General features: G+C 36.8%; 2 protein-coding genes across 4 annotated transcripts; one reads left to right on the forward strand and one right to left on the reverse strand.

Moving 5' to 3' along the window:
* Positions 1–1,424: 1,424 nt before the first annotated feature.
* Positions 1,425–9,335, forward strand: LOC145782274 (gem-associated protein 2-like). Its single transcript, XM_082594062.1, has 8 exons — positions 1,425–1,661; positions 2,430–2,502; positions 4,149–4,325; positions 4,896–4,983; positions 5,180–5,379; positions 6,412–6,530; positions 6,773–6,878; positions 8,280–9,335. The coding sequence occupies exons 1-8, from the start codon at positions 1,504–1,506 to the stop codon at positions 8,370–8,372; spliced, it is 1,014 nt and encodes a 337-aa protein (XP_082450188.1). The 5' UTR covers positions 1,425–1,503; the 3' UTR covers positions 8,373–9,335.
* A 1,862-nt stretch (positions 9,336–11,197) lies between these two features.
* On the reverse strand, positions 11,198–25,836 carry LOC145782584 (ras-related protein Rap-1b-like). Of its 3 annotated transcripts, XR_014290848.1 has the most exons (10): positions 25,706–25,836; positions 25,309–25,396; positions 24,829–24,897; positions 24,586–24,642; positions 22,957–23,097; positions 21,609–21,703; positions 18,512–18,557; positions 17,797–17,916; positions 12,916–14,377; positions 11,198–12,818 (listed from the first exon to the last, which is right to left on the reverse strand). XR_014290848.1 is itself a non-coding variant. In XM_082594397.1 (9 exons), exons 2-8 carry the CDS (start codon positions 25,363–25,365, stop codon positions 17,468–17,470), a joined length of 546 nt encoding a protein of 181 aa, XP_082450523.1. In that variant the 5' UTR covers positions 25,366–25,396; positions 25,706–25,836; the 3' UTR covers positions 11,198–14,377; positions 17,436–17,467. The 3 variants fall into 3 exon arrangements, 2 of the variants coding, with proteins under 2 accessions (XP_082450523.1, XP_082450522.1); XM_082594397.1 differs by lacking the exon at positions 17,797–17,916 and adding an exon at positions 17,436–17,548 and having other exon boundaries at positions 11,198–14,377; XM_082594396.1 differs by having other exon boundaries at positions 11,198–14,377.
* Positions 25,837–26,299: the final 463 nt, after the last annotated feature.

Consider the following 26,299-nt stretch of genomic DNA (forward strand, 5'->3'; position numbering starts at 1 on the left):
GTAAAATCGGGTTAGAATCATGTTCCTGCAACCTCAGTAGTTTATTTGAAAGCTAGAAGGGAATGTTGTTGATTGTGCCCTGTGTTGTATATTATTATGCGACATGAGCAGAAGAAAAAAAGAATGTAGAAAGAAATGAATCCTGGTGTCAAGATTTTTCAAAAAATATTAATTTCATTAAATCAAAAATTGTTCAAGATAGGCTCAGATATGATTATTTATAATCGATATTCTTGATTAAAAGTCACGCAATATGATATTAATGTTTTCTTTATAATAGCTTGATGAAATACAATGGATCCAGCGTAAATTACGTTTCTGTTCAATGCACAGCTGCAGCCAACTCAGCAAGAGAGAAGCAAATACCTAACAATTTTTTCGTTTTTTTAAAAACGTTGAATCTTGGTTTCATATTATCTGAATTTTCTCAACTAGGTACTCTCCAAGGCGGATATGATCAATCAGAGTTGACTCTGTCAAGGTAACAATCATTGATGGTCCTGTAACCGGTGGTGACATCTTCTAAAATGACTGAGACTTTTGATAAATTCTTATTTCTGTTCGAATTAACGTGTACTTTAAAAGGTCGTCGCTAATTAATTGGATACGCTACTGTATTACATTGTATTATAATCACTGAAATCATATTGAATTGATATTAATAACAATACCGTCTATTAATTTTCAGTGCTTATCTAAGTACTGTAAATTAGTACACTTCGGTAGATGTTCATTGTGATGGCTTTTTTGCTTTGAACATTAAGTTTGTTTTAACAAAAAAAAAACTTAAGCGAGTAATGTCGGTCTGGAATTGCATGCGGAAAGTGATTTTCTGATGTCTCTAGATTTATTAATATTCAATTGAACACTGAGAATATGTCCTTATAATGTTTGTAATGTATTGTATTGAGTTTAAATTTAACCGTTGTTAGTGCGTTCGTAATCGTAGTTGCACTGATGAGAATTTAATATTCGAAAACGCGTTCTGCAACACTGTTTTTTGCACTCTGCAATGCCTGATGCAGATTTATCTGTAGATTTCCATCACGCATTGAAGCGGTGATCTGATAATGAAATTTTCTACGGTTCGAGAAAAAGTTTCTCTGCCTATAAAACGTTGAATGGTAGTTTAATCAATTAAAACACCTGATGGTACCGTACAGAAAAAATATATTTGTGTTATGTGGTAAAACAATGGATATTGCTCCATGTACTTTAAATTCAATTCATGTTATTTTACTTTTGTTTTATAGTTGTATGTCACTTGATTTTGAGCAACCGTACTTTTAGCCTTTTTCTCTTTGAAATGGGCTATTATTTTTCAAAAAATTAGGCTAAGATTAATTTGAAAATTTTTTGAGAATTTGGCAACACTCTGAATTTGATTAGAATTTGTTTAATTTGATTATTTGAAAGAGTTGAGATTGTGGCCTGTGGGGAAAAGAAGGAAATCGTTCTGTGGTTCTGCCGTTGACTATTGAATCCACTTTTGAAATATATATCATGGACAGACCAACAGGTGAAAATCTTTTCACGGAAGATAATTATGATTATATTCCTGGTGCGACGGTCTTTTGCAAGGTGGACAAGAAAGAGGACACTTCATACGAACCATCTGAAGGTTTGCCCAGCAACCCTCAAGACTATCTAAGATTTGTGCGGTTAGTATTACAGGATGCCTGCTAATTCAAGTATTGATTGTATGTAATTATGAATTGGAAATAAACTACAGGAGTAAAAAATTAGGAGCTGGTATACAAGTCCCCCCCCCCCTTGGTAACTCATGACAAAGACAGGACTCGACCAAACATATAGGGTGAAACTACTTTACCTTTACTTTACTGTTCACACACTTCAATCCACATGTTTTGGTCAATGCCTCTTTGTCATGAGTTACCAAGGGGAGGGCCTTGTGTGCCAGCTCCAAAAATTATATTGCACTTGTAACGATTGGAAATAAAAGTGATTGTTGAAATATTCATCTTCATTCTTCACCTTTATAAATCCTTCAATCTCTAAAGCTTAATTATGGAGGTTGCACATACTTGTGGAGGCTTAGACTGAATCATTTTCTACTTTTTAAATTGATGGAAACTGCATTTCTCACATCTAGCTATATGGTAAATTACCGTATTCCAATACGGTACTGCTAAATTGCATGCTGTCTTTAAATTGTGTTATTCAATCACACCATATTTATTCAACAGCATAATTGTTTTTCTAGTAGTAGAATTGAGTTACCAGTATTTATGAGTGTTTTGTTTTCCTAATTCTTATTGTGCTAAATTTAAATTGCTTGTCTTCATGCATGTGTACTGTAGGTTATATAAGTGTGTGTGTGCAATGACTATGCTATGTGCTGTGCGATGACTAACTATTTAACAATTGCAAATGATGTATCAGACACCAACACAATGTTTTTGTTGCAGTGCTGAGGCTAAAAAGTACCCGGATGTTGCTGTCGCTCCCATGCAACCTAAGACAATGAAAGAATCAGTTCCAGTATGAGCTACGTAAACTATTTTTTGTATAATATAGTGTATTGCACATTCTGTTTGTAAATTAATTTATTCAGAGTATGGCTAGTTGGCTACCATTGTTGACTGATCTTAATTCAAAATTAAGCTTCAAGAATTTATTGGAAGTGCAGCAACTATTGAGATGATGATGTTTTTTAGTGTTACTGTATTCACTTTTGAGCTAGCAATGACTTAAAACACTTAATAATCAATGATAGCTTGATAGCCTATAATCAATTTGGTATTTTTTGATCAGAGATTGATGTGTTATTATTTATAGCATAATGTTTGTGTGATGTCAGATTTGATGGGTCCACGTCTTTTAGGCGCAGACAGTTAGGCGCCGGTCAAATAGGCACACTGTGGCGTCTGGATATTTAGGTGCAGAGCACTGTGGCGCCCGTTCATTTAGGTGCCACTCCTAGTAAAGTCTGCAGATTGTATCAGCTTGGCAGGTAGGGCAATGCTTTTCACAAAAAATGTTATATTGAACAGAAAAATATGTTGTTTTGTTAATGCGCGTGTGGAGATGAGGTGCGAGACAACGCTCTACTACTCTTGATATTAGCGCATCTCCACAGGACATTTGCTATGCATCCTGAACACAAGTTGCAGCCAGATGGAACCTTACTTAATCTGTTATCTTTCGCAATTACTTCTACTAGGGATAGATTGGTCGTGCGGCGAGTTCGTATAAGACAACGCTCTACAACATGAATACATTTCTATCGGGCATATGAACCCTAGCTATAAGTTGCAAGCATAATGGTGCGACTTTGCTCGTTATTACACCTAGTCGGGGTTTTGACGAAAAACTAAGTTACTTTTCACTCAAGCCTACCACCCGCTTGAATATAGGCTACGGTATATTTTTGACTGATGCTTAGTGTAGTTATTATTTGACTCACTAAAAGTGAACTCAGTCATGTTCGGAAACTTGAATAATTTATTGACAAAGCTTTCGCCGACGCAAACCTGGACTAACAACAAATAAATGCCGAACACACGCATTCAAATGGTGTCCGACGTTTTCTTCGTAAACAATTCTTCGTAAAGCAATTCTTCGTAAGCAATTTTTCGTAAAACAATTTTTCGTTAACTTAATTCTTTGTAAAACAATTCTTCCCAAAGCATTTATTCGTGCATGCAATGGAGATTTGATGTATAATATACGAAGAAATGCTTTACGAAAAATTCTTTTACGGATTTCATTTCACCAACAACTGTTTACGAACAATTGTTTTACGAAGAATTGCTTACGAAGAATTGCTTTACGAAGAATTGTTTACGAAGAATTCGCCTATAACCCATTCAAATACAGTATATTTTTCTGTTCAATGTAACATTTTGTGTGAAAAGAATTATCCTACCTGCCACGCTGATACAATCTGCAGACTTTATTAGAAATAGCACCTAAATGAACGGGCGCCACAGTGCTCCGCACCTAAATATCCAGACGCCACAGTGTGCGCGCCTATTTGACCGGCGCCTAACTGTCTGCGCCTAAAAGACTTGCTCCCGATTTGATTGCCAATACGCAATAGATGAAAGGTGCATTAATATTCTCTGCCACAACACAACATGGGTATAGGCATTTTGATGCAACAACTATCTCATGTTTTCTTTCAGGTGATGCTTATACATTCATCATTGCCAGGATATCAGCATGCTCCAACTAAACATTGGTGTGATGATCGAATTAAAGCATTTTCTATGGCTCGCCAAGAGTTTGTTCGCCATCTTGCTCATCTGAAGTCTATTAAAAGGCAGTCTAAAAAGCGTCCAAAATTACCTGTATACCCCTTGGTGAATAATTCTGTTGTTTTTAATTTCATTGTTCAGCAGCACTTGAATTTGTTTCTTTAACCTTTCTCTTAAAAATTGAAATCAAATGTCATTGCATGTAGAATGGAGGACTGAAGGTGGGCAGTGGGGACTCCCATTTATAAAGTTAATGTTTTTTTTTCGCTTTTAGAAGCATGATCGTCACTTACTTCACAGATGTAGATATTAACAATCTGTTTTAGCCTGATGAGTGATGATGCAGCATCAGGCTAAAACAGGTCGTTTGTATCTACACTTGTTAAGTTTTCTCAATGTTCTTAAGCGACAAATTGCACTCTGGGTAGACGTAAGCATGAAGCAATATTCCAACATCCAGCTATGCCGGAAATCGAACCAGGATTGTACACCTGAGAGTTAAACAGATGATTTATGCAACCGACGCTGTCCATTATTTTAAACTTAAAGTTTCATGACCATATTTTAGTAACTTGCATCATGGTGTTGTTTTTAGAACTATTTTCATACGTTTTATTAAACTGCATTTATCATGAACGTAAATTGCCAAGGTTACGTGTTTTTTTCATTGTTCAGCCGATGTGGAATGATGAAACAAACTGGAGATACCTTTGTCTTGGAAACCAGTTAAAGCCAGTTGCTACATGTCCTTCACCAAACGCTGGTATGTAGGGCTGTAAAGTCGAAAAGAATGAGAAGAAACTGCTTGTTAAAGCTACGTTTTATTAAAGCTAATGTATAGATGTCAAACATTTGTCCTTGATATTTTCGATTTTTTTAAGGTGGTTATTGGTTAAGATTGTGTACATATCTGACAATAACTGCTTCTTACAATATATATTTCTTTCTTGTGGCACAAGGCCAGAGTCGGGAAAAGGTCGAAGAGAATGACATAATTGTAATTGATGTCGATCCTTGTGATGATGAACAACCGGATGCTGTCATGGAAGCACTTGCTGCGTGTGGAGACAAGGATGAAGTGAAAATAGAAGATGAAGAGGAGCCTCCCCCTGTTCCCGGTGAAGGCGAGGATCTCATCATCGACTTGTCAACTCTGGAGGTTAGCTTAAGTTTTGTTAATAATGCTCAATGTAAAATAAATTCATTTTGTCTTGAGATTCTACACTACCTATACCTACCTAGTTTTGAAACCAAAATATTAATACAAAATAAAACGTAAAAGAAACGGAAATTTTATGTGTTTGGTCTTTGAATCTGTCTTCGTAACTTGGTCGGACCGTCCATTAGATTCGTTCTGAACACCAGCGTCTCCTGTTCAGGACGTGTCAGCTTTGTGTCATTGCTGCATACCCTCGGATGTTGCATGTGCGTGACTTTAAATCAAGAAACATGCATAAAGTTACCAGCGTGCAGAAAATGCGTTTCGATGATAAGGCCTGCTCAGTGCTCACTAGTAGTTTTGTCTAATTCGGTCCATTGCGAAACATCTCATTCTTCGATATCACATGACTGAAGTTCTAGAAAAAGTTTGTCGGCATCTGTTGCCCCAATTACACGCAGAACCTGTGATGAATGAGGTGGTAGATTAGTTCTCAAGTTTATTTTGCCAAAACTGTGCTTGACCTTCTTAATACATTGCCGCCTACGAGAGCATCTTGGCGATTGTGCTACTTTGTTTAAAGTTACCTGAAAGTTTGATGATGCCATAGCTCTGAAGACTTCGTTTGAAAGATGAAACAGTTTTTGATTTTAGCAGATTTCAAAACATTAGGATTGGATAGTGGCAGTAGGCCGCGTTTGGACCATAAAGTTAACTTTAAAAACAACCGTATTTATGCTTGCATCACTGGTTAACTTTCTGTTCTGAAGTTTATATGAATTGATAAACAACAAAGTGTGCAACGTCGTATAGTCCAGAACAAAATATGTTTTGAACGCATTGATTACGACACACACTATTTTGTCATCTGCGGTAGTAAGCTGAAGTATTCAGTGATGATGATATTAAACAGCTTTTTTAAAACATACGTTACTTCTCACTTCGATATTCTGAATTTCCTTTGTACCCGCGGTTAAGGTCACATCACACAAGTTGATATAAACTTGAAGTAAACTGCTTTATTCGTCACAGGAAGGGTTTCTACCAATGCTCCGTATACTGTTGCGATTGGAACCAAAACAAATTGAATCAAATTTGGAGTTTCACGTCAATTGGATGAAAACCTACGGATTCTCTGATCACCAAGGAAGGTTAAAACTATTGTCAGTTTTTTAAAGCTTTGCCCATATCCAAATTTGTTTGCAGCTTATGTCGAAACTTTTGAAGAATACACTCACCTTCTAACTGTACATTGTTTTGAAATACAAAATAGGAAAGTCTGTAATACTAAAAAAGGAATTGGATCAAAAAGAGTGGCCTATTATTTCACCTTCGCACAAACCTTATGTAAGGTAATTAAAATTCTGTAATAATTTTTGTCTTGTAAATTCAGGTGGATTTACGCTTTGATGACCTGCTTGGAGAAGCCACTGTTTCCGACTGTGATCTCAACTTTGAGAAACCTCTCTCGACAATGCGCTGTTGCGCGCACTCAAGTGGTAAGGACATTTGAAACTTCTCATAGTCTGTACATTTCGTATCAATTCTTTTATGGGTCTATTTAAATATTATATCACGCTCTTAAGGGATGATTACTTGATTAGTGTCAAAACTGCCATATTGCGATATATGGATTCTTTCAAGCTGGGTGGGAAGAGGAAACGCAGACGTTCAAAGATGAGGCAGATAAGCTCGGACTGAAACGTGAAGATGCTACGGACAAATGAAATAGAAAAAAGAGGGAAAGACATTCGCTGCAAGAAAAGAATCGGCCATTCTCTCTGATAAGAACAAAACTGAATTTGAATGATGACATTGAATGAACTGTCAAATTGATGGGATGAATATCGTTTGGTACAGGCAGGGATATCTAGAGAAGGGGATATGAAGGCTCGCAGCGATTGCCTTATTTTCATGACACTACCAGGGCGGTAGTTTGTAGTGCGTTAAACATGTGTTTCTTTTTAAAATCGCAGAAAGTTTTGTAGTGCAGCTGGTACAATGAGCTACAGAAGACAGTGAACAAATGTCACGTAGAGCATATTTAAAAAATACTTGTTTACAAAGACAGTTGAAAAGTTACCAGTAAGCTGTTTTTTTTAACAAAGCCTTTGCAGTAGGCTAGATGTAAAGCAAGTATATGGGTAGACTAGTTGAATTAACAAGCAACCACGAGCATGCTGTGAATATCCAGGCCTGATGCTAATAGCGCAATGCAAGTTATCATAACAAGATTTATCAAACTATTATCGGTGCCAACTGTCATTTTACCATAAACACAGATTATTTACGATAAACAAAAGCCCTTCTATTGTTAGACGTAATAAAAGCCTTCGTATCCCCTTCTTTAGATATCCCTGGGTACAAGGTGGCAACATGCATCATTTAATATTGAAAGCACATAAAATTGTGAAGAAAAGGAAACGTCCTCATGTGATATTGAACCACCCACAACAATTCATATCGAAATGTTTTCCGTGCTTATCTGTGCACGAAGAGCCACTTCAGTTTCCTTTAAGCACATAACTACTTTGCAATGTACGTTTGCTCGACAAACCTCATTTCACCTGTGTGCCACCTTGGGATTTCCATCGTCAGGCAGACATGCATGCGTGCTGAAGGCAATTGAGGGGAGCGTGGATAATAGCATGTCTTCAGTATAGCACGACATAACATACTTTCATGGTATGGAACGTAAGTAGTAAGGTACGCGCGCCGCACTACTGTATTGTGAACGAAAGCTGCGGGTGTCAAAGTTTCCAAGTCTTCTGGCATCGGCTGTGCTTGGTGTCGGACCGAAAGCTATCGTTGCAGTGAGGAACGATTTAACCTCTACGTCACTACGCTGGTCAACCTATGGTGAGTAGCATGTAACAAAGTCGTGTGTTTTTGTTTTTCAGGAAGCAGGCAGCAAAGAAATGAATGGGCTAAATCTCATCATTTGCATTGTTGGAATGTATTTCGGCCAATCCGATTTGTTGGATCCTTTATGAGAACAAGGATGACTTTCTTCCAAAGTTTTGGAAAAGCTGCTTTTCCACCTACGATGCAGTTGGAATCACCATTTGGCACCGTGTTCAAGCGCCAGAAACCGCGTTTTGTTGATGAAAATGGTTGGAGACTGCTCTTACAAAACTGCCGAGAAGCCGTCTTTACACGGCAACAAACAATTGCATCGCGAGCAGTCCCCAAGCCCTCATGTGTTATAACGAAATGCGTAAGAAAATATGAGAGACGATTTAGTTTTTTCTTTGCAGTTTGTTCGTGACAGCTTGATTGAATTTTTATTAGTCTTGGCTGGAGGTGCTTTTCGAAATGCGCTGATAAAAACCATATTCAATAAAAAAGGTCGGCAGCGTGAAGGTCAACAGAAAGTGCCAGCATGCGAACAAGATCACAGCCAGTAAGCAATTGCAAAAGCGTTTATCAAAGTCACAAGAGCCTAAGTGATTACTGGAGGTAAAAGATAAAATTAGGTAGTTCGTTGCAATAGACACTGCAAACTCGTTAAAAATATATAACTGTTGCGCAACCCTTAGTATTACAAACGGAGATGTTTTCAAAATTGTTTTATTCAATTGCAGTTTAACAAAATACATGTTTTTATTGGAGTGGGTTGAAAAAAGTAAAAAATGGCCTCACATCATGCGGTAGGCGATTTGAACGCTCTCCTACAACTCAGCACATTGCAGTTGAGCAAGCGACAACTGAGCTAGCAACATTCCAGCGAGTTGGTGAGATTGGTAAATGATGGCAAGTAAAAGCTGAGCAAACCAATAGCCTACTTGTCATGCGACAAGTCTGCAAATTCAGCTTAGCAAGCGATGACCAAAAAAGTCTGATGCTAGACGAAAATTTCTCCTTTGCGGACTAGGGCAGTACCGATAGCTGAAATGTACTAGCTGAGTTTTCGCATGCCGAGTGGTCCGACTTCCGATTTGTGCTGTCAATTATGAAGAACTGGACGCTGTTGGCATGGATATCTCGCGAATCAAGGTTTGCTGCCCTTTCGTAAGGTATGCTGCAAAACTCCAGCTCGCTGATTTCAGCACGTCAGATGCCTGGTTCGAGGAATTAAGCACTGCACCAAAAATAAAATCCCGCCTCGTTCTGTTTGATATCACTCCCACTTGGTTCCGAGCTTCAGAGACCGGAGTGGGTGGCGCTGAGCCGATTACAGTATAATTAGGCTAAAAGCTGATAACAAAAAATGTTATATTGCAAAATGTGCAGTAGCTTACATGGACTTAAAAGGACACCATTGCCGCCGCCCATCCAAAGAAAAATTGAGGGCAGTGGGGCACCCCCCCGGATCCACATCATCTTTGGGTGTCTCATCTATTCCCTCCAAACGGAATAATAGGCCTCCGCACATTTGACAATCTGACGAAAAGTTGGCTCCAAGTCTTTCAATTCGGCTGACCACAAACTTTCTGTTTCATACAAACGACGACGACAATATGGGATCGTGTGAAATGTCTATCGAACGTAGGCTACGTAACAGTCGATATCGCCGCATCATAGGCCAAGATTACTGCCACAGATATTTGAATTGTTCGGAAAAGATTTAGTTGATTTTTTTATTACAATAGATGGAGTTCTGTTCAATATAGGCTATTGAAGTTCGTTCGCCTGGCTACTTCAACTTTTTTCTCACTAAAGGCTGACTTTTAATATAAGCAAAAATGCATTAAAATCACCAAAAACTGATTTCATTGTTGATGTTTGTAAATGTTTTGTATAATTAAACTGAATAATGATCAAAATGTATCCGAGAAAAAAAAGAGTACAATGTATGTATTTTTTTTAATCGTATCCTTGCTTTTGATTACTTTTTTTTCTAAATTCGTACGGTCACACTTGACCGGTTTCCTGTAACTTTTGAATTGCTGGTCTTTTATGACATCACATTTTTGATGCCTTTGAAGACTCTCAAAGCAAACGTTCAGGAAACTTGTTACCTTATGAATTTCTTTTTTGTGTAGCCTAATTAAGTTTAAATCGCCCTTGCACTTGCAAGTGTTAATGGTAATTGTAAGATTATTATTACAAAACAAAAACATTTTATTTTTTCTATCTCTCTTGCAGGTTTGGTGGCTGTACAATTTTAAAATAGTGGTAAGGTAACACTGTTTTATCGATGTATATTTTAAACTTTTGGGTTTTGCCATCTTCCCTTTCGTTGGTGTCAAATTCGTATGTTTACTTTGTCGTTCTGTACATATTTGCGCCAGCAGCAAAAACAAAAATTGAATTGAATTCTTAATTGCAATTTCATGAGCAAGGCTCGTTGAGGGAGTTCGACAGGTCAGTGGTGGGGAAGGTGTCCCTTAAATGTCTGTCGTGATCTCATGTCATGTGGCTGATCCATTAGTAGCCTCCGCTTTAGTCTGTGTTTGTTACAGCCATTGCTGTGACAATACTGCTTTGCTATTCTGGATTCCACGTGGCCGGGCTCCTTGTCTTTAGCGCTGTCACAAGTTAAATAGCCTCTATCTTCTATGTTCGGAGTTTTATGAAGCCAGTCCAATGAGTCCATGAAAATAGCCTGCCAGGACAAGTGTTCCAAACCGTTTTTAAGAGTAATTTTCTAAAAAAGCTTTGCCATGTATCAAAATGTCTTGAAGTCTGCTCAACCAAAATTCTCACGTGTTAGTACAAAAGAAGCCTGGACGTCCCAAGAAGACATGGAGTGATACCATAAATGATGATAGGAAGAGGTGGCAGATGAGATGAATGGAGTCTGAGGATGCGCCTTGCCAGACCCCGTCCTACCCTGATTCTACGACATGAGACATAAAACAGGAAGAAGAAAAAGTTACCGTCGCGATTAATTTTATTTGGGGTTGCCAATCATAACGCAATAAATCGACAATAATAATGTCACATGAAGACTGCTTAGAGTTTAGACAAAATCCTTTCAGTTCTGAAGGTGTTCAAACGTAAGTGAACTCCAAACGTGACGTACAACTTCAAAAGTTTCCTTTTGACACGTGGCAAGTGGGAAACCGACAGAACCGATTTCTCGTGGCGATTGTCGGTAAAAATAGTCTCTATCAGATGCTGGAGAATAGCATAAGGTTAATATACATAGGTTGCAGTTACTCATATATACAAGAACATTAGGACATTGTCGAAACCAGAAGAATAACACTATATTTGTCTAAACATAAAAATAATTTAGATGCTTGTTAGGCTACAGAATACCAAGCTTTCATATCAATGATACGATAACACACAAAAAAACAACTGATTTCACCGCCAAATTTCAAAATAATAATAAAGCCCCTTTTTGGCAAATAGCGTCAAAACTTCATAAGACACAATTTCTGAATGTTTTGTCTACAATTCAATTTTTTTAGTAATAGTACTTTACCTTCAAATAAACTGGCAAGTACCAAGGTTCTAGATCTAAATCAAATACCTTTCTTTTGGCCTGTTGCTATTAAATCCAAACGCAACTGAAATTGCACAATATTCAGATTGGTCAAATAAACGAAAATCAAACATTAAATTGACATTTAATAGATGCAAAAACAACGTTGTGGTCGGATAAAGGAAATTTGACGTCCGTTGTTTAACATGCTATATGAAACATCCATGAAATGTATACAAGAGAGCAGCCTGCAAAACTTTTTTAAATATCTTCACAAAAATGTCTGACGAAAACAACTTAACAACACTTATACCAATGCACAAACATCAGCACAAATGTAAACTTGTCAAACAAAGTCCAATTACAATCCTGCAGCAACATAATGTAATGTGGATATTTTCCCATCAGTGCAAATGTTAGAAATTCTTGATGATAATTTTCAAATTTCAGAAAAAAGCAAAATATGGTATTTTGGTAAATAAAACAAGCAGGTTTGGCAGCTAAGCAAAAGTTATTTGTAAACCTTTCGCCGCCGTGAAGACGGCTTCATCAGTACTCTTATTCAAATAGAAATATTCTATTTAAATATAATTGATTCTATTTGAATAGAAATTGATTCTATTTGAATAAGAGTACTAATGAAGCCGTCTTCACGACGGCGAAAGTTCTATAAATAAATTTTGTTTAGTTGCCAAACCTGCTTGTTTTATTTACTGATTTTAGTCGTTTGGCTGCATCCTTAAACGTGGATTCTAATAAAATTTAAATCTGCAATTCTCCCAACAGGAGAAGCCAGAACGGAGGTTTAAGAAACACCAGAAACACGTTATTACTTATACTTTAGCTTATATTTTAACATTTATAAAATGAAAGCATGTTTAACGATCAACAACTTATTCAATGACATTCTACAAGTTATCGTGGTCTACATCGCAAACAATTTTGACTATGACAGCAAAAGCAATAAAGTGTTTTATCAAAACTTCAATGTTTGAAAATTGAAGGGGCTGTTCACCAGACATTTAGTTAAATAACATGATGCGTTCTACTGGTGCAAATTAAGCTAAACTATCACAAATGTATAGTGACAACCTGCTTTATACATCTTATTCTTGTGATAGTTTAGCTTAATTTGCACCAGTAGCACCATGTCATTTAACTTCAATGTTTTATACATGACTTCATCTTTCGATTTTGCTGACTACGACGTTGGTGAACCAAAGAGTGCACTTATTTGCGCTGTTTGTAGCGCATTGCAAAAGCTGCTTGCCATTTTTGGCAATAAAATTACTCGCGTGTCAGCCGTTCTCCTTAAGTGAGCACTCAACCAGCAAATCGGTTCTTTTACATTGATTCAACTTCTGTAGACGCTTGAGTGATTTCCTGACAATAGTATTTTCAATTTGAGCGCAAGCTACGTTTATTTCGGCGTTGAGTGTTGAACTGTTTGGGGTATTTCACTGAGACAAAGCCACAAAAATGCGCTTAAGCCATCAGATAAATGCAAGTCTCCACATATTTTTAAAGAATGTGTTGCAGGTATGCCAATGGAAGGTAACTAATCCTCCACAACATTTAACTCCAACAAACAATTCAACCAGACAAACAGTTCAAGATTATTTTTGTGGTTGTGGTGATAAGTGCACGTTGCTCAGCAAAGAGATTGTATCATGGTTTGAGAAGGGACTGACGTTAAATCAATGAAAAAACAACAGATTTTGCTGTCTGGTATGGTTTGAGAAGAGAGTGTGGACTAAGATGTAGCCAGAACTCAGTCCCTTTTAACGCTAGTTCAACGTTTGCAGACGTAAAATCAATGTAAAAAAAACGGTTGATATTCAGTCTGGGTTATGTCGAAGAAGCAATGTGAAAAACTACTGAATCCCTGGCTGGACGGTCGAAGTCAATCATTAGACGTCTGTTCATTTTTGCAAGGAGCAAAATGAAAAATTCTTTTAAGCATTAAAGTCTACTCCAATGTTGCACACATTGAATGTGGCACCTCCCCATAGTGGCATGCGTGGGAGAAAAGGACACAAACGAAAAACCAACTGCTTTTTGCGACAATTTGATATTTGTAAACGCGACACTAAGAACACAATTTTGTCAAAGACAATAATCCTCTTGGGTTGTGACATCATTGCGGGAAATATTTCTATCCAGACTAATTGCCGTGAAAACGAAAACTTCCATTTCAGCTAACACTTTCAGTTACGTCATCAGGTGGATTCACTGTCAACACTTTGTTTCAATATCGATGAAACGTCGCTTTAGCAAAACCAAGCCGGACTTATTTTCTGATTTGGCGCATATCGTACAAAGGTGTGGCCAGGCAGCAGCAAATCTTGCGTTTTTACATCGATTCAACGTCGCGAAGACAGGTCAATATAAAAAACGTAGATTTGCCAGCTGAGAATAAAACACTATTTACAAAATTGGTAGTTGAAAATTTATCGAAAACAAATTGGTCATCTATCACTTCGCTGTCTTCAACAACGTCACGTGACTTCGCTTCAGCGAAGAACTGTCCGGTGTCCAGAGTTAATTTGTCAAAGACCATTACGTACAGTTTTTGAATGCATCTTCAATGAAGGAAAAGATCCAAAAATATGGTTAGGAGATCTAGAACAACGAAAAACACGAGTAAGTGAAAAGCAATGCATGCAGTGAACTTGAAAACAAGAAATAAACAAAAAAATAAACAGTTTGCGGAGAATGTTGGCAAACTCAATCAAATGTCATTGATATCAAAAGTAGCAACAAGCACGATGTTGTATGAGTCTGTCACTAACAAAGTGATGGAAAGCATTCGTGCATTAAGATTTATATATATGGGACAGAAATAGAAGTTTACCTTTTTCTTTTGTTCAAATGTCATCAAACGTAAAATTAACTTAAAAATTGCGAAAACGTGACATGGGGATTTGTCGAATGGTCTTGTATGACATCATTGATGAAGTTAAAAAATAAAGTGTGTTGTAACTACAATACAAGAATGTGTTTTGAAAAATTACCACAAAAAACGTGACATCATATTAAGAGACATCATATTAATAAGATATAGAAAGGTTACAAATTATTACTTGAGATAATTTATCAATAAAATTGTTTAGAAAAATGAATCAATATCTGGCAATGATCAACATAGAAGGAAAACGTAATAACCTCATAACGTGATATCAGCAATCTCCTTATATGGGTAAGAGACACATGTCGCACAAGACCACTCCACATCAGCCGTTTAATCGATTGGGAAATAAATATAGCCAAGTACTTTTAAGCCGGTATTTGACACAAACGCTTCGTCTTTTTCGTTAATTCAACATCAGGTGAAGTTGAATTTACGAAAAAGCTTTGATCAAAGTGTACAGCAATCTAAAAACCATCACCCAGTAACAGACAAAAAGAACCAAATTTGATTGATTGCGTCAGTGCCACATGCAGGAAACGGAACCATTCTTTCCATGCGCAGAAATCACGCGCTTACACATGTCAATGTGTAGGACGGCGTGCACACACACACGCGACAACATGGCGGGTCCAACCAACGCCACCTAGATCCAACACCAAGCCTTATCATTTTCTCTCGGCGAGAGTTTGCAAAATGTTGATGTATCACCCCTGTCAGCAAAAGTGCTAATGTTGCATCGTTTCTAAGCCTAGCGACGCTAACACGATATGAATACAGCAAGGTTTTGTTGAAGGGGTTACGTTTTAAAAACCTGGTATTGTCGCCGGAGACTGTCAGCAAACAGAAAAAAACCCAAACCTAAAACAATTTTCAATCGTAAAAATGTAAAATAGTAGGCCGACGCGCAATAGTTAATATACGAATACCGAAACGTTAATTGAAACTTCAACTGCTTGGAAAACTCAAGAACACTCCCATGCACAGTCATGCAACTTGGACGGGCTGCTACAACAAAACCAGAGCGCAGAAGTACAGAATAAATGATTTCATACCTGGAATGCATGCATTTTCAATCAAATATTATGACATATGTCGAAGTTATACAGAATTTTGTATCTCTTCAAGGTTTTAATACGTCAAATGAATGAAAAAAATAAATGCCAAAACAGGACCGTGCGTCCCAGACAGCAAATCAGTCGTTTTTGTACATTTTGTAGACGTTGAATCAATGTGAAAAACAGCTGATTTGCTGTCTGTGTGTGATGGCATTCTCAATGTCCAGTGCTTATCCAAGTTAGCCTGACTCAAATCCTACAGCCTATGATGATGTTAACCATACGCAAGACCTTTAGCTGGATTGAAATCGAAGTGAGGCAAAAAAAGGGTGTTGTCGCAACCTCCAAAATCAAATAATGCGATTTTTATGACACATGTCATTAAAAAAAGTCTTAAGTTTAATTAATTAACATCTTCGCATAGAAATAGTGTTAGCTGTAAGGTTAACTTAACGGATTCTGACGTTTCATCGACGTAAGAACAACTGCTATTTTCAAATAAAATCCTAATGGCATTCAACAAAAGAAAAGATCATCAAGCAAAAGGATTGGTAGAAATCGTAAAATAAATGTCAAGCGTGAAAAAGAATCGTTAAAGGTTTTTCGAGATGCGCAATGAGCAAAAAGACTTAAATTTGAAACCAATTCAGCAAAAATAAAATTGATTCTTTCATTCACCAAAATAGGTCGCCAGAAACTTCTCTATAAATATACGTTGATTCAACGTTGGGGAATAGTTGAATCAACCTAAAATAGATAATTTCTTTTCAGGAGCAAGCACACGGTTTCCTCTGCTGCTGGTGTTAGAAATCCAAACGTGATAAAAACTCTGTGTTCAATTTTCACAGAAGCCACCCCAGTCACCTTCAAGGTGATGGGAAATGATGAAAATCGCCTTATGAACTATTTAACAGATTACATTTTCAATTAACTCTTGACAAACTTCCAAACTTTCTAATGCGAGGAAAGGTGGCTCATTTTTAACTGCACCTTGTCATATCTTATTGTTTAAGGGAGCTAAGTCAGGAAAACCTGACTTTTTACATCGTTTGAACGTCGCCAACAGGTAACTTTTGCAAACAGAGACGAAGCCAACGTCAGTTTTAAAAATTCATTCATTTTGGCATTGATCCAATATCTCCAGACGTTAAATCAATGTGAGATGGATGAAATTTGCCAGCTGGATGTATAAACAAGGGTAGATTTCAATGCATTTAAATTCAGGACACGTGATGACATCTTTTCTGACTCGATAGTTTTCAGTACATGGCCTATAAACAATACTTGCCCTTTGACATGTTGAAGAGTTCAGACAAAAAATTGTTGTGATATTTCTATTCACCTTTGCGCTTGTACACTCCCCCCCCCTCCCTTCAATCGAATTGTAAAAAATTAAATAAGTTTAAAGATCCAAATTTCATATAATCATCAAAGAAACGTTTTAATTGTGCATGATAACCCAGCTATAAGGGTCGCTTCAATAAAATATTAAAGCGATGGTGAATCGATAAAGATAACCCTCAAGTTCATGTAGTATTCCTTAGCAAACGGCTTTGTTAAACTTTAAAGTTTGGTTAATGAAAAATCACCACGAGACTAAAAATCATCCTTGCTTTCTTTTTTCAACTCTACCATCAAGAGGCTAAGTTTAAAACGAGTGCGTTTTAACCAGCAGCAGAAGAAACAGCAGGCGGAGACCCGTGCAAGAACTTACCAAGCTAGAAAAACTGGAAATGGAAAAATGCCCTAAAGGATGGAACAGCACCCGCTCTTGGGAGGAGGTGGTGGCTGCCTGGAGTTGATCTGTTTGACTAACTCGAAGAAAGCCTGTTGGGGTTTGCAAATAAAAGCTAAGCCATATTTTCAGCAACAAACAAACATGGAAAACCACAAGGGGTAACCAAACGGCCGAAGTTTGACAAAACATCAAGTCTTCAACCACGCAGACACAGCACTCGACGCACACAACAATTTCCAAGCATGTGTTTTCACTGAGGCAAGTGCTTTTTGAACAAGCAACAAGCACAGATTGTTTTTTTCTCTCTGCGTTGGGTGGCTTGGATTCCCAAACTTACCAAATGGATTTTTACGTTGAAACAAAGATTTCACAAAAGGTTGCATCCAGACCCCTTCTTTTTCTTCTTTCTGGGCTCTGGCGTTTTTCTATTGATTTGCGTCACAAGATCGAAAAATATCTACATCGCATAAATTTGAACATATCGTACATGTCATAAACGATGAGCATTGTCTGGCAACAAATGAATGACATTTCTCAGCCTTCTAACAATTAACCTATGCAATCCTACGTCATACAGAGCTCAAACTAACGAATATTACCCACGCTCCAAACTCATCATCAGCAACCAGTTTTGATCATACAGGGCTACAGGCCATGTATAATCAAATGTATAATCATGATATGTATAATCCTCCTATAGAGTGTGTGATTGAAAATAAAAACATATAGTAGGCGATGTAACTTAAAACAGCTATGAGCAAAGCGTCACAATCAATAACCAGCCAACGAATCAGTCCTTTTTTCACATTGATTCAACGTCTGCAGAGGTTAAATCCATGTGAAGAGAACGAATTTTGCTAGCTGGGATACAGAGTGATTCTATGAACCAAAGTTACCATATTTTTATAAGATTTAATAATGCACACATGGTCTGAGCGTTGTTATGGTAAACTAAACTTCATTTAGCATACCACGCTCTTGCAAAATATCTAGGAAATGCTTTAAAAATGCAGTATGTTCAGTAAAACATTGAATACAGAAAATGAACTTACATGCTCTACGTTGATTTTAGACTTGGCTGAGGTTTCCATCCAAGAGCTACAAAACACAAAAGCGACATATTATGTAGAATGGATGACAAACAATATACCGTAGGATACACTCCCTCAACCATGGAGCCCTATATACGTTGAGGGTATGATCGCAGCATACACACAGCAGTTCAATAGCAATGTAGCAAGCGTATTCATGCAATGTGCACAACTTACACTGCAATATTCATGAGGACACTACTAGAAGTAAATGGCAATAGATATTTCTTTCTTTCTAGTTGTGTGATTATTTCCTTGTATTGATTCAGGCATTGCTACACAATACCTCATGACGTGAAACTTGCCCATAAATGGAACACACAAAAGTATTAAGGACACACATCGGTTTAAACAGATATACATTTCCATATATATTTCAAGTACGGTACATATACATCACAACATCTGCACTAGGGTCGTTGCTATCAAGCATTGTTGTGGGTATTTAGAATGTGCTTCTTTCTTATTAATCCTTAACCTTTAGATTCATTATTACGAGTGTGTTACAATATTCTGTTATAATGGAGACAATCTAGGAAACGCTTGATGAGTGCAAAATTAGCTTTTACCATATTATACCAACAAAAGCTGCTTCCTTTTCTCGTTAAAAACGCTCTGAAATGACAAGTAGGCTTGGAAGTGTGCGTCTTGACATTTACCAAAACATTTTCGGAAGTAAGAACAAACGGAAAAATTGCTCAAGCGCTGAAAAAGAGGTTGAAAGCACTTTCATTCAGCTTTCTTGCGACTCATCACAGCGAAGAAAGAATTACGATAAGATTTAACGTCAAATTAATGTTGTAAAACGGCTTTTGTTATGTATGGCTTAAAGTCACCGTGGTGTGGCAACAGGCTACCGGATGTGACTTGTTAAACTAACGCAGGCAGTTTCACAACTTCTCAATATCACCGAGGGACTGAGTTACACTTGTAAATTGTGATGGTTATATTTGGAGAGGAATGTAAAGTTTCCAAAACCATCGAATGGTGAAGTCGTTGTTGCTTTCAAAATAAAACTCCAAGGACAAAAATGTCTTATTTGATATTGACCAATGAATATCGCGTGAATTTCCAGTGCATAACGTCTGGCCGTTCGTGTTGTGAAGAGCTGAAAGCTAGCTTCGATAAATTTGTTAGTATGTCAATAAGTTTGTATTAAAAAGCACAACACATTGGGTATTAGAATATGTATAACTACGTTAGAAATTTGTATAGCTACACTGCTTCTTGTTTTCGCAACTCAACAAACACCTTTAAACACCGTATCGCAGCAATTGCTTTTCAACAAACATACCGAAGCTAATGTAGCCATCGATCCGATTCTTGAAAATTACCAGCCGGGGAGCCAAAACAAAACAAAAAATTAAGCTGCCGGAAATAGCAATGCGATTAACACAGGAACATATTGAGAGGTTATAAATCAATAATGTGTGGTTGTGTCATCAGTGTTCGAGACATGATCAGCGCGAGCTGCACAACGTGCATTTATTTCGTTGTAAAATCAAGTAGAGAAAAAACAATTTTAGGCATTATTATTTGAATGATAAGTGTGTGATGTAGGTGAAATAAGATTCGAATCCTCTGTGATTGGAGAAATGGATGGGAGTTGGCTAACGATGTGTTGTGGCATGGTTCTCACAAATCGACTTAACTTTGAACAAAACAGTAACTCATGCTACTGACTGTTCACTGAATGGGACATGCTTGATACAGGAATCAAACCTGAAACCTCAGCATGAACAAGCAGGCTGAGCAATACACCAGCTGGCACACCTATCACAAGTATTATATAGCACATAATAGGTGAGATACTGAGGTATAGCCGAAACTCAATAGACCTATGAAAAATAATAACTACAACACGAATCACAATGTAACAAAAAATTAGACCAATGAGTCTTGTAGACTATTAGACTCCTGTACATACAATCCAATGTCAGTATACCGGTTGCATGCATACTTCAAAGCAATCGTATCTAAAAGTACGTGCGTCATATATATAGATACATAAACGAACCCAAGTAGATTGAATCACTATTATCAAAGTAACCTTTACAGCCTGTTTCACCCCTTACGGGGTCGCCAGAAGGTGAATATGTACTTCACCGCATAAGAATTCTTGTGAATGTAATCATTTCTAAAGAGGGCAATACAATGCTGATAATGCAATTAACTGGATTATATTTTGGATTTCGAAAAGAAAAGAACAGAAATGTGTGACGCAGCTTCTAGCTTGATACCAAAGACCAGTCGAATTCCTGTGATAAACAGGCGCAAGGACGCACTTTCGTTTTGCGTTGTAGAATTTGTGACTGGTGTGGTGTAATTAGAAAGGGCCAATTACCACAAGACTAACAAGTGAAGGTTTGACTTAATACCTGGTCTGTGTTGTGAGTTTACATTTTCAGTTAGAACGCTTGTATTCAAAACCCTCAAGCAATAGATAACAATTTTAAAATCAAATCAACAAAATGTACCGTAGAGGTTACTTCATATCATTTCGTAATTTTGACTAGGTAGCAGGAGAATCTCACACATTTTGAATATTATCTCAAGTAATACGCAACTTGTCCAGTATCCACACTTACAGAAGAAAGCGTCCTTCATCGGCCAACCGACTCAGTCGTAAAGCAAGAAGTGCTTTCCGAAACAAAAACATGTTCCTTTCTTAGTTTACCAGGATAAACTAATGTGTTGTCAATCAAAACACAAGCATTATCGAACGAACGTAAGTTCTTCGGAAATTCGAACGATAACGAGGATTAGGAAAAACGTCATTTCGTATATTGTGAAAAAATATCGGATGGAAGACAAATCAATGTCACACTTCGCATTTGCAGATTCAACGTCTTTATTGGACGTTGTGAAAATGAGCGAAACCCATCATTTTTACATTGATTTAACGTCTGCAGACGTTGAACTTGAACCAACGTAAAAATGACAAATTTTGCTGTCTAGGTCGGTACTTTTGACACTGATGCAACGTTTGCCAATTCTTTTTAGCTGAAAAGTTTGTTTTATTCAAGACATCACATGGTAGCAACACAAGTTTTCTTACCATCGCCATTGCTTTGCCAGTTGTTCTCCTTGATCTTTCGTAACAATTCTTTCGTCTTCTAAATCGCATTTATTACCGACCAGGATCATCGGCACCTATTGAAGTGAAATATCCATCAATATAAGTAAACGCAGTGCCACTCCTTCATTCTTGAATAAAGGGATAAGCTACAAATTGACAACCCTCAATCCACAACCAACAGCAGCGTTCCAGAGAGCAAATCAGTCGCGTTTTACATTGCTTCAACGTCTGCAGACGTTTAATCAATGTAACAAAACGACTGAATAGCTGGCTGAGATATGGCAGCGGAAATGGCGTAATGATGTCATACTGCCACCAACACGTTACAACAGTTTCCAGCAAATACTATGTAGTGATTTTTCTTTAAAACAACAAAAATTTGAAGCCATTGGCGTGAAAACAGTGACACAGGGGTTTCAATAGGCTATGCATTTTCTTTCTTGACTATGGTATATAACTATCAAGTGAGATGCAACCTTGATTAGAGTAGGCAACAGAGGTTCTTTCAGGATATAACCCCTTTAGTGACAGATTGATGTCCTGGTCTTTCGCAAGGCTGAAAAGCATTGCAATTGCATGCTGTTTTGGGTCCTTCTCACAGTGGTATTTTTGCTGTTAAACCACCCATATTCATCTACTTCACGTTACTCGTCAGTACAATAAGACTCCGGCTTCCTCACACACCAGATAATCTTTGCATATGCCGAGTGGCATTTCTACTGTATTATTTATTTAAAATGAGCAGTCTATTTCACCTCAAAAGATTAACCAAGAAAACCAAAACCGTTTACTAATTGCCACGAGGTAAATTGGAACTTTGGGGAAATCAAAATTAGTTCTCGCTGCAGGCAATCAAGGATTTGTCCGTTGTCTCATGTTAGTATTGATTGTTTTATTACTTCAATTTAGTCAGCAGATGTGCAAGCTACATGGGCTGGTAATAAAACAATAAAAACAGTCTGTGTCAAAAAGTAAGTGTTCTACTTTGGCCTTGTAAGAGGAAACGCACTGACAAGGCCAACTACTTCATTGTAACTGTCAGGATTTTTGTTAAAAATTATTTTGAATTTTCTGTTACAAAAAAAATAAGTATATATACCTACATATAAATGACATGGCAAAAATAATATAGCTGATGCATTGAAAGCTATACGGACAATTGTGGTTAACAAGCGGCGATACTGACTCTACTTATCTACGACAATCTTTATTAATAGCTTTGCACAAAAAAGTACGATAATCAGTGCAAGAAAAGTAGTTGCACTTTATGGCAAAGGAAGCAAACCTTCCATCATGTTTGTTGGCAAATAATACACATAAAACTTACATCGTCTTGATCTTTAACTCTAAGAATTTGTTCTCGCAAGTCTGCGAGATCATTAAATGAAGCTTGTGATGTGATACTGTAGACAAGCACAAAACCTTGGCCATTCTTCATATATAAATCTCTCATGGCTGTGAATTGTTCCTTAAATAAAAATTAATTTAAGTGTGCTTACAAACAAACTCATTTAAACAAGAAAATTCATACAATCCAGACATTACATTCCTTCTGAACAAGCTGGCCAAAGCATATATTTTGACTTTTAGCATGCACAATAATATTCACCAACACATTTCAACATCAAAGGCGATGGAAAATATTGTTAAAGAAATAACCAGACAGTGGAGAGTTCAACGAAACGACCAACATGACTATTGCAGGTTGTATGCAGTAAAGCAACTGGTTGTATGCAACAAATAAACAATGTTTTGCTTGCTGGTAAATTGTGTATAAAACACAACAAAAATAAAGACTTGGACAACATGGATAACTGATCTAGACTATTTCAGTTTTCTCAGCACTGAAACCCTTGACAGCAAAGACTTATATACATTACAAGCCAGCAAGAGAGCCTAAGCCTCAACAGAGTGAGAGTGTAAACTTGCTACTTGTAGAACTCTGCCAACCCATGAAAATTGCCATATTTTCATAAGTCATTGCATTTATATTTATCACGGTAGATTGATCCACAATAAGCATGACTAATCACTATGGTATAGCATTGTAAAGTTGAATGAAGTGTAATAAGTATCCCAGACAGCAAATCAATTGCTGTCTGTCTGGGATGTATAATATTATCGATTATTACATTCACCAATGTTAGCTGTTGCAATATTTCTGTTATTACAGAAATTAGTAACAAGCCATGAGACCATTATGGTAGAAAAACTGAACATCAAACAATAAAACTTGTGGTTGTGCCAAAGCAATTTTCGTGATTAAGCTATAAATTGTAATTGCATGTTATATTTAACAGACGACGTCCTATCAAACATCATGCAGGTGCTTTCACAGCTCAGCCAGATAGTCAACAATAGGCTGATGCATGGCAATCTATATATGCAGGCCATGCCAGCACACGAACTAATAATATTGACTGGGGGCCGATGTAATTTTGAACTCTAAGCTGAATGTGCTTTAGATCACTTTTAAGTGATAGTTTTAAGAATCCTATTTGCCAAAGTGTGGTTTGCTCAACTCAAATCACTGTAAAACTCTTAGTTTCATCATAAAAAAAGACAATTTTTTTTCCTATTACCAGTGTAGCCAAATGCTCTTCGGATTTCCAGCATAAGTGCCAAAATCATTTGCCAAGTTCATTATTTGCATGGTAACAACAGCACAAAAATATCCAAAACATACAAAAAGACTATATATATATACTAATCAACTATTACTTAAATTATCAATTTATATATGATATAATATACTGGTAATTTTGACTGCTATCAAGGGTAGCAGATGGGCCTCCAGATAAACTTGAAGCTTGGCATAGCCTGTGTGTAAGTGTACCGGTCAAAACAAGCAGATGATTTCTTTTATGGACTTTTAATATCCCAAGAAAATATTTTATTGAAATTTATGGTTAAAATGTATCCACTGAATATATATTTGCCATCAAGAATGACTCACAGTGCCTGCAGTATCTAATATCTCCAACATAGATTGTTGATTTTCCACTTCCACTTGCTGAAACAAACATTTTGTTTTATTAATTGATTCCTGTTTGTTCTTACAATTAAACAAGTCATAATTAGCGTGTCAGATTAATATAGCATAGAGAACTACCACATATATATAATATACTATAATACACTATTGCAATAAATTGTATATATGCTTAACAAAGTTCCATATCAAAAATAAAACAATTACCTTTCTGTAACTGTCTTCTATTGTTGGATCATATTTTTCGACAAAAATCCCTTGAACGAATTGTACTGTCTGCATAAAAACAGCAATAATAATAAGTGTTTTCATATAGCACTGTATCCATCGCAGATGTGAGTTGCTCCTCGGCGTTTTACTAAGCACGCAGGGTCAGTGCAGCCATAGTGGCACAGCAAAGTACATTGTGATGATTTAATTGCATGTTTAATTGCAGAACAAAGTGACTAGCTATCTATCAACATTATGTCCTTTGATGTCAAGTTGTGTGTTGACATTTCAGGTTGCAATAAAAATTTTAACTTGTGATAACTTCACATCAAGATATTTACAGCTAAACTACCAAATAAATACAGCTAAACAACCAAAAACATTAATTGTGATTAGGATAATATATATACTAAAAATCTTGTTTGTTAATGTCACTAGCACAGTGAATCGACAACCAAGCGTTAACCAGTAGCTTACTAATGCACTCTTTCCAACACCTCCAGAACCCAACACAACAAGTTTATACTCCCTCATACTGCCTGATGGGTGTGCTCAACACAAAATCCTGAATATGAAAAATTGTTGTCAAAATCAAGAATTAAACGTTTCAAAGCATAGAGAGGTAGATAGGCCTACTGTAAGCTGCAACTTTAAACTAATTAAACATAAAATCGTGCATAAAACAATCAAAACAACAGCCTTCTATTGTTAATGATGCAAAAATTGTAGTACAGTACTTATAAAGGGAAATAACACTTTTATACCAGTAATAAAAAACTTCCAAGATACAATATATATATCTGCAACTTTAACTACAACAATTGAACATTTATAAATACAGCAGGTGAGTTTCAGGCAAGTATTATATACATACCTTATTAAAATAAGATGGACACTCCTTAAGAAAAGTGACAAACAGATCCAAATGAGGATTATTATTCTTTCTTGACAGCAATAAAAATTAACTTATAATCAAAATAAAAAAATAAACTTAATCAAACAAATCTATAAAAACAAAAGAATTGAAAACCTTTAATTGTAAATATTAGGTTAGGTTATTTTTAATAGAATTAGAAACTACATTCCGTGCTGAGAAAAGGCAAATGACCCATGTTGACGTGCAATCTGCTTCAGGAGGATATAGCGACTGAGTGATATTTTCAATGAGGTTATATCTTAAGGATAAATGTTTTTAACAGTAGGCTACCGGTAGGTAATATTTCATATCAAAAGTTATTCATTATTCAACCAATCAATATCACGGGTCTGCTACTATTCGGTGAGTCCGATTCGGTGAGTCCGATTCGATGAGTCCGATTCGGTGAGTTCCTAACCTCCAACTCCTAACCCTAACTCCAAACCTCTAACCCTAAAACAGCAATGATAATTAGGCTACGGTACCCGATAATTTAAAAAAGAAATTGAAAAAACCCCCGTTAAGGAATCGGACTCACCGAATCAGACTCAC

The sequence above is a fragment of the Aplidium turbinatum genome, chromosome 13, assembly GCF_918807975.1.
Source record: "Aplidium turbinatum chromosome 13, kaAplTurb1.1, whole genome shotgun sequence".
In the NCBI taxonomy this organism is placed as follows: Eukaryota; Metazoa; Chordata; class Ascidiacea; order Aplousobranchia; family Polyclinidae; genus Aplidium; species Aplidium turbinatum.

Bases quoted from the DNA above. Each gene is read 5' to 3' on its own strand.
- LOC145782584 (XM_082594396.1), bottom strand. From the start codon at position 25,365: ATGAGGGAGTATAAACTTGTTGTGTTGGGTTCTGGAGGTGTTGGAAAG. The intron at 24,643-24,828 runs GTAATTGTTTTA...TGTTTGTTTCAG, and splicing joins TAGAAGACAGTTACAGAAAG to CAAGTGGAAGTGGAAAATCA. The intron at 23,098-24,585 runs GTGAGTCATTCT...TTTTTATTTAAG, and splicing joins TATTAGATACTGCAGGCACT to GAACAATTCACAGCCATGAG.
- LOC145782274 (XM_082594062.1), top strand. From the start codon at position 1,504: ATGGACAGACCAACAGGTGAAAATCTTTTCACGGAAGATAATTATGAT. The intron at 4,984-5,179 runs GTATGTAGGGCT...TTGTGGCACAAG, and splicing joins ATGTCCTTCACCAAACGCTG to GCCAGAGTCGGGAAAAGGTC. The intron at 6,531-6,772 runs GTTAAAACTATT...TTGTAAATTCAG, and splicing joins TTCTCTGATCACCAAGGAAG to GTGGATTTACGCTTTGATGA.